This window comes from Diplodia seriata, assembly GCF_021436955.1.
Source record: "Diplodia seriata strain FDS-637 chromosome Unknown scaffold_6, whole genome shotgun sequence".
In the NCBI taxonomy this organism is placed as follows: domain Eukaryota; kingdom Fungi; phylum Ascomycota; class Dothideomycetes; order Botryosphaeriales; family Botryosphaeriaceae; genus Diplodia; species Diplodia seriata.
This window is the reverse complement of record NW_027117313.1, coordinates 283,082-291,964: the sequence shown is the minus strand read 5'-3', so window position 1 is coordinate 291,964 and position 8,883 is coordinate 283,082. Positions and strand designations below refer to the sequence as shown.

At 57.3% G+C, this 8,883-nt stretch overlaps 1 protein-coding gene across 1 annotated transcript; it reads left to right on the top strand.

Moving 5' to 3' along the window:
• Nucleotides 1–1,851: 1,851 nt before the first annotated feature.
• SLS55_006003 (uncharacterized protein) lies at nucleotides 1,852–3,514 on the top strand (the record flags this gene model as incomplete). Its single annotated transcript, XM_066777441.1, has 2 exons — nucleotides 1,852–3,460; nucleotides 3,510–3,514. The coding sequence occupies 2 exons, from the start codon at nucleotides 1,852–1,854 to the stop codon at nucleotides 3,512–3,514; spliced, it is 1,614 nt and encodes a 537-aa protein (XP_066631536.1).
• Between the last annotated feature and the right edge of the window lie 5,369 nt (nucleotides 3,515–8,883).

The window sequence follows — 8,883 nt, the reverse complement described above, 5'->3', positions numbered from 1 at the left end:
TTTTGGGAGGGGAGGGGGATGGTGCGGGGGCGGGTTTGCTGGTGGCGGGATGGCTGGTGGTTGGATGGTTGGTCGGTCATCGTATGGTGTAGCGATATGCTCGCTGATCTACCTGAACAATGATTGCGATGTTCTCTTCTACTGATCTGAAAGGGGAATGTCGGACGCTTCTGATGTCTCGATCATCTTCCTCCGCCTTTTTTTTTTCCCCAGTATTGCGTCTTTTCCGCGTCTTGGGTCAGCGCATTCCTGGTGTCCTGTGATGATCCCTCGACCAGGTATCCCGTCTAGGCCGTCCCCTCCCTTGTGTCCACCGAGCGGGCGTCCGGATCATGTGCTTGCCAGCGCCGGTGCTGAGCAACGCGCCGTCGAGCATTGCCTATCTGCATCTCAACTGTTGCCTTCCGAGGACATTCAGCTTGGTGGCTGAGAGCCGGGAGGAAAGTTCTTTGCAACCCGCTTTTCGAGAGGGGCTCGTCTTGATGTCGAGCGCGTACGTTGTCTCCTCGTGGTATTGATGCGGATCTTGCTGCACGAATGCAGCAAGTTTACCAGGCAAGTACTAACGAAACAAGCAGTTAAGTTTCTTTTGGTGATTATGAGACAGCTGAATCCTACCAGTTGCACAGAGACGGAGCCCAAAAGTATGTACGTTCGCGCCGTACCGGCTGCTGCTACACAAGGCTTCGAATGGATTACGTAAGCGCTGTTGAGGCATTGTGCAAAAACATCGTTGGTGTTGCGGGACTGGGGGTTCGGGTCGTTCTTCGGTCGAGTTGTCGTCGGTCCTCCACTCTCTTTCTTCTTTCTTTCTTTGGCTGGATGAGAGCTTGGGCTGTCAGCTAGTGAGGATTTAAGAAGACGGCAACCTCGATATTTGTTGCCCACGCAGTTGCAGCAACGCCTAAGTTTCATCATGGATTGGGTCTGTGGATGTCGTATCAACGGGGTTACCATTAACGGTGTACAATGTGCGTACGCGATGTCTGGATTGTTTAGATTCTCGTGGAGTGTGTTTAGAGCCGGCCAATATATCCTCGCCGCTGCATAATGTTAATAACGATGGTTGTTTCTGCAGTACGAACATTATCCGTGAAGACAGGATGATAAGGCGGGCTTCCGCCAGTTTAAGGAATGGAATAGCTCGGTTCCATGAAGCGTGACAATGGTGAGCTGGCTGTTATATACTGGGACCTTTGAATGATAAGTTGATAATTCTGTTGACATGGGAAAAGTGCATTTGACTACGGCGAAGAGGCAATTTGTGAGAACAAAAAAGGGCATTAAGTATTAAGTGGGAGCTGCAGATAAAAAGACGCCGTGAGAAAAGCTCAGTCATGGGAGAAGTAGAAGCTCCAACCAAAGACTGGAAAAAAAAAAAGAAAAACTGATTTCAGAGCTTTGAGCTTGCTCTACCATTTTAAAGGAGTCCGCATGGAAGAGCAAAGGCAATGTGGAGGATCATTGACTTCACTGTTCTCAAGAGAAATAGGAAAACAGCTCTGCATGACAGACGTGACAACATCAAAAGATTCTGCTCCAAATGGTGTACTGGACGGGTGAGGGCTCTCTGGACTCCTTGAAGCGCCTGTCACGTTTGCCTTTGAGAGTGATTTCCAACCACCTGCACCATTCACTGCCCAAGGTGTTACTCCACTCATAACACGACATGGCTATCACGAGGCATATGTCATGAGCCATTAACCGAGACCGTCACTGCCCAGCTCAAGCATAACCTTCCGCCTGCATTGGCTCCCTCCTCCTCCTCCTCTTCTCAACCTCCACCTCTTCTGATCAACCCGAACATCTGCTCCAACCGGACATTTGCTCCTTCCATAGTACGTGCAACCCATGCTTCCATTTTTCATCAAGCTCACTGAAGTTTTAGCAACCCTGATTCCCCCTCGCAAAACCCAATCCCCCGCTCCATTTGACTCTGGCGAGGGACCCAGCATGGACCAGACTACAAACCTGAACCCCACCGGCTATCCCGATGCGAACTACGAAGTCGAGAAGGACTACGACAGCGATGAGACGGTCGAAGATGTCAACGCCAACAACGCGCCCATTGCGCCTCCTCCTGTGACCTCCACTGTCAACAACCACCCTACGGCCGGCGGACTCTCGAGCAACCCCGACATGCCCCATTTTGGAATATTCCCTGTCCGCAACGAGCTCGTGGTTGGCGCTACGCAGAGTATGACCAGCATGCCGCCTCCTACGGCCTTCACCACTTCCAAGGAAGCTGTGGCTGGCTCTACGCAGACCAGTACGAGGATGCCTCCTCTCGGCACCTTCACCGTCCGTGACAACTCCGTGGCCAGTGGTAACCAGAAGCGCAAGCGCAACAGCACGCCGATACCTGGAACTTCCTCGTTCTCTGCCAAGCCGGGACGGTTTGCTGCCCTCTACACCACGCAGCCCGGCACGGCCAGCATGCACCCTTCTGCCGACTTCGGCACCGGTGATGGAGATATTGCTGGTGTTGCGCAGATGGCCCAAGCCATCCCCACGCCCTCGCTGAGGCCCTCCAACGCTTACCACCCGGGGCCCGGCGGCATGCAGAGTGTGCCCCCTTCTGCCAACTTCTCCACCCGTGGACCTGTTGCTGGTGTTGCGCAGATGACCCAAGCCATCACCACGCCCTCTCTCAGCACCTCTCACGTTTACCACCCGGCGCCCGGTGGCATGCAGAATGCCTTCAAGATGCCTCCAACCCCCATCGTCTACCCCGATCACGACCCGATGATCAGCGGATTGGAAGACACTGACTTTGACGCAATCAACATGGCAGAGGACAGCCTCTTCGCCACCAGCACCCCGGACCTCGACACGATGATCAGCGAAATGGACGAGACTGACTTTGCCGCATGCAACATGGTAGAAGACAACCTCTTCGCCTCCAGCACCCCCTTCAACGTCGACGGCACCGGCGGTGAGCAGCTGCCCCCCAACGCGTATCAGGCCGAGAGCAACATGGTGGAAGGCAACCTCTTGACCCCCAACACCCCCGTCAACGTCGGCGGCGGCACCGACCCTGCCGCGAGCAACATGGTAGGAGGCAATCACCTCGCCTCCAACAGTCCGGCGCCGGCGGCATCGTCCATCGCCAGCACCCCCGTCAACGTCGGCGGCAGCACTAGTCCTGCCGCAAGCAACATGGTAGAGGGTAATCACTTCGCCTCCAACACCCCCGTCAACGTCGGCAGCGGCACTGGCCCTGCCCCAAACAACATGGGAGAAGGCAACCTCTCGGCCCCCAGCGGTCCGGCGGCGGCGGCATCGTCCAGTGCCAACACCCCCGTCAACGTCGGCGGCGGCGGCGGCGCGCAGCCGCCCGCCAACACCATCGCGGACCCGGCCGAGAACATCGTCACCTTCGCCGACTTCACGATCACAGGCACGCTCAACCCGAACTCGCCCAACACGACGCTGTACTGGAAGTGGGAAGTCCTGCGCGGTAAGCCCCTCCTCCCCTCCCCCCTCCCCCCTCCCTTCTAACGCAAAAGACTAACACCCCTCCTGCAGCCGCACGCACCCACCTCCCCCGCCTAACCACGCACCCCGACACACCCTTCCTCGACCCCCGCACCCTCTTCCCCGGCTCCTCCCCCTCCACCACGTTCTTCCGCGCCTTCTTCGTGCAAACGACGCACGGCCAGCACGAGCCCGGCGCGCCGACGCAGAACCCGTGGACCGCGACCCTGTGCACCGCCTGGATCCCGGACACGATCGGCCTCAAGAAGATCGGGGGCGACATGTTCGATGTAAGTGTCGACCGCTTGGGCGATGTGCGCGCTGTGCCGTACCTCAGGGCCGCGGGCGAGACGGAGGGGGCGGCGGCGATGTGGTTGTGGAGGCGTCTCGCGAATGAGGTGGTTTGGGCGGTGGAGACGGGGACGGGGGGTGTGGTTGGGGCGTAGGTAGTGTTACTGGACTGCTGGCAGCTGGGGTTTGGCCTGGCGGTTGTCGGTGCTAGACTGGCGCTACTTGCGAGCTTTTTCTGAGGCTGGCGGACCGGCGACGGTGCTGCTGGCTGGCTGACTTGCTTGGATGGAAGATTGAGGGGGGCTGCCCTCGTGGATCGGATGGCTTGCATGGACTTAATTGGCCTTCTGCTGGTAGAAAATCATGGAAATCACAACACATGGCAACACGCGTGATATCTGTGATCGCTCTCTAGTCGCAAAATGGCAATTCTTTCACCTTGTCAATACTCTCTGCTACCATTCTTCTCGTCTTCGCGATAAAGCCCTTGTCATATGCTTGCTTTGCCTTCATAAATGCTACGCGGCGTCCGGCAGACAGGACGGCGGCCAGGCGAGGGGAGGAAGCTGTCGACAAACGTGCAGACTCTCTCCGCCGCTGCCTTGGAGGTGCGGAAATCAGAGCGAATGGCGGTGCCTTGTGCAAGCAGAACCGGCCTTATGCTTGCTCGTCTGAGCTCTTGCGCATGCATAACAGCAGTCATTGTCTTGGGCGTAATAGATTCCGATCCATCGTACGGCAAGCATGACGCCCTTGCGAAAATTTATGGTGGCCAGTTAGTTATCACGCGTATGGGCTCGCATAGACCGGGTGGGGCTGCTGGTGCTTGCCAGTGCGGATTCAACAACAGTTCGAGGCCGAGTATACCATGCTCGCAATTGCAACGTTGGCACAGCTGTCGACGAGTGGCCACGATGGCGGTGCGGCCCTCCATGGAGAATCTGGCGCGTGTACAACGTGCACGCCTCGCCATCTCCATCGACGGAGTGGTGGTCGTCTGGTGCTGCTCGAAGGTGCCAGATTTCGTATTAGCTCGGCAATATGGGATATTGTGCTGCGCTATGGCCGGCCTGGCGCCAGCACGCCGTCAGAAGGGACATGGCCTGATTCCGTATGAGGGCGAAGACAGCGGCAGCGGCAGCGGGCAGTAGGTAGCACCGCGACTGACAATGCGACTCCAACATTGGGCTACAGTGCTAGCCTCACATCCATGTGTGGTACGGAAGCGGTCTGGTGCTGGCCGCGCAATCGTCGAGCGTTTTTGTCACTGTGAGTCGCCGTATGCTCCTCCGATATCTTCGTGTGCCGAGTCTGCTATTCATGCCGTGGTTGCAAGAGGTCAAGGACAAACGGTACGCCTGAAACACTGTTAGCACTGCTATCCTGTCTGAGCGTAGCTCTAATTCCTTCGTGAACGTGGCCATCAACGCCTTCTACCTGTTTTTATCGCTACTGCCTTGCGTGACGGCGTAGCCAAACCACTCCGCCACGGCGATCGTGCTGCTGATAAGCTCGCTGGCAGCGAAGGAGAGGATGGAGAGCGAAATTTGTGCGGTATTTTCGACGAGGATGGTGTGGACGAGCGCGGCGTCGCTGGCGGAACGTTTGACCCGGCTGAAGACCAGGGTATAGGAGCTGATGGCGTCGGGGCCGAAGAAGCAGAGCGAGGGAGCCGCGCGAGCCGAAACAGAAGAGGGATGTTCTCGTCGAAGATGCAGCGTTAGAGTGCATGGAGAAGTACTGGCTGTGAGCGGTTGTGAGCGGTCATGGAGCGCGCGGTGGCCAGCGGCGAGAGCCGCGGTCCGCAGAGGAGCGGAAGACTACTCACAAACTTTACACCGTTGTCTTGAGCACTTAAATGTTCCTCGACGAGTCGGCTTGTTGATGCTGGTGTTCAGCGTGCTGCTGTTGGCGGTGGTGGTCTGGAGGGGTCCGGCGTGGCGGGAGGGGAGGTTTCTGAGAGTGGAGATGAAGGAGCGGGAGAAGAAGACGAAGGGAGAGCGAGAGAGCGGAGGTGGAGAGCAGCATATGAGGCTCTTCACTGGCGGCGCCATGCTCTCGGGCACCATGTCGATGCTGGTGACGCTGCTCGTCGTCCTGTACCTACAGCGCGCCAGCACGGCCATGGCCGGTCTCAACCTCTGCCGTTGCCTCGTGAGCGCCGCCGGCACCGCGTCTGTCGAATGCGTCATCCGCGCCTGAGGGCTGGGATGGACAAAGGAACTCTGAAATGCCTTCGAAGTGAGGCTCTCTACAGGCCGGGTGTTGCAAGGCGCTTGCGCTGGACAGCCGCGCCGCACGCCGCCAAGGCAGCAGAAGACGACGCGACGCGCCTCAACGTCGCAACTCGTAGAGCGCCTTCACACACGGTAGCTGAGGCTCAAGGAATCGCGGTGCAGAGCATCAGCGGACGTCATGATCGCCGCAGACTAGCTCGGAGGCGCGTACTGTTAAGTGACGGGCGGCGGTCGCGGAAGCTCAACACCACGAACACAGGATCGCGATGTGCGCGTCGCAACGCGGAGCCGTCGCTCACGCTCGCTGTCCGTCACCAAGGGAGAACTCTGCCGCACCAAGAATTGCAACCATAGACGGCGTCGTTGCGCTGATGGCGTTCTGCTCACCAAGATCACGTCTCTTCCTTGAAACCCAGCGCAAGGCCAGGCAAACAACGAAAAGAGGAGGAGTCGCGTCAGCCCCAGGCAGTGCAATAGGAGCGACACCGTGACCAGTGACGTGAGCTGAGCTCAGCGGCCACCAGCCAGTTTCCAAAAACTAGGTTAATCTTAGAATCCCCGTAGGGAAGCTTCTAGAGATTAAACTAAAAAGAACAGCTACTTCACTTGATCCAAGCCAAAAAGGCAAAGAGAGCTGAAGAAGAAAAAGAGGGAGGAGGCGGGGGGGTTTATATATACGGCAGATCGGACGCACGGACGAACTGGCAGCAGGCTGGACCCTGGGAAAAGATGTCCCTTTGGCATGGCAACGGCCCCGGCTAAGCCTAATCGAGAGGTCGGTGGAAGGAAAGGGAAGCCCGCCGGCGCTGGGCTGGCCGCGGAACGACCGTGCACCCTGGCGCGTGCCCTCTGCCGCTGCCTAGGCCTGCCGTTTCAGGCAGGCTCCCTCTGGGTGAGCCGGCAAGGGTGGCAGGCGCATCGTGGAGCTGCCGCCCGCCAGAAGTGCGTGCGGATAACATGGGACGCTAGACGAACTCGCTCTCTGGCCGGTAAGCCTCATCAGCGGATGGGAAGGCTCTCAAATTGGCTGACCGCTACCGCAGCTCGCCTCGGCCGTCGCGACGCTGGACTGATGTCACTCTGCAGCGCCATACGCGATCTGGGTCTCTGACTGGGGAGCTCAAGGCCTTGAACGCGCCGCGGCACCCGCGTAAACACCACGCGGTGGCGAAAATTCCACCTGAAGACATACTCGAAGCCAGGAACTGCGCTGGAGGCAGGTGGCATGCCCAAAGCACCGCAAAACAGCTACCTACTCGTCACTGACTACCACCCAGATGAGAGCGCAGCAGAACATGAAAACTACCAGGCGGGTGCTTTCTACCCCTTCTTCAGCGGACACACCCACATTGATACCTGTCGCCGTGAGCCTTATCTCGCCGGTGCGCCCTACACTGAGATCATCGCCCAAGCTCTTCGCCTGCGCCATGCTCTCCTCCCCGCCTGGTATACCGCTATCCACGAAGCCAGCCTCTACGGCGTCCCCATCATCCGTCCCGACTACTAGGCGCGCAACCTGTCTTACGGAAGTCTCTCGGATCGGCCCTGCTGAAGATTGCGCACGCTACGCTGCTACCACGGAGCAGCCTCAGCCATCTTGACACTCGATCAGCGTGCATATGGCTTCGACTGTCGACAATGACCGAACAATCACAGCTGGATGGGACAGAATGGTGCTGGGAGCTGACACGTCCGTTGCGGCGCGGATCTGTGTTCGACACCATACACGACCTGGACGTTCTGATGCCACCCAAAGGCTTGAATGCGCTGGCGCGACTCGGAAGATATGATCGAAGACACATATACGATTCGAGTGAGTTACATGTCTGCTGCTTTCGAGAGCAACACCCATGACCGCTTCGAAGAGCGCCGGCGTACAATGCTGAACTCCGCGCGTAAGCAGGACTACAAACGTCTTTTTGAGGGAGCTTGCAGAGAATTGGGTATTCTATGCTACCATCATAAGGCGCCTCTGACCTTGCTGGGAAGCGTCTGGCTTTCACGGCATGTTGGCTAATGGCAGAATTTCACAGGCGCTTACAGTGAGGCTACAACGTCGCCTCTGCAAACTGCGAGAGTAACTTCACATTCTCAGTCCGTCAGTGCTTACTACGTTGCATGTCGCAGATACTCCATCGAGCTCACGAGTCTGCGAAGCCCCAAAGGCCAACATTTGACATCCAGACCATCTGGTGGCGCTACAAACTACACGGGGATATTTGACATGGCTTCCGCAGCATCAGAGTGGAAATACCAAGACTATCCTCAGTACAGAATCCACGCCTGTCAGCTGCAAGAACCATGTCCGGTGCTGTGCTCATACATGTGCAGAATTCACGTTGCTCTTGCACAATGAAAACCTGAAACCTTCCACTACAACCTTGAAGTGTTTCGTTCTTCTTGCTTGTATTTGCACCTCCGTTCCTTGGACCGTTCGTAGCTGCAGTACCTGGCTGCCTCTGCCAGTGTTTCTCTCATCCTTTTCGAGCCACAGCAATAATTTAAGCTCCTGATAATTCTGTACGATACGACAGCCGCCCAAACGACTAACGAGAACTTTACCACATTCCTAAAGCGGCGGATTCTTATCCGAAATTGGTTGCCGTCCCCGCGTTTCTCGGTGTGTAATACCCCGCACGGCCGGCCGGCCGGCTCGCCCGAGTCAAGTCCAGGGATCAGCAAGATGCACTATGCTCTCTTCATGCAAGGTACCGTCATGGCCATGGAGTATATATTGGCACTACCCGAGCCTCGTGCCATGTTTTTTGTCGGCTCTTTTCGAAAATTTGCTACGCGTCATTCCGCCAAGCCAACCCCGCCATCCGGTCGTCCCCGCTCATGGTGGCAGAGTATTGATTGACCTTGAGCATCAGGAAAG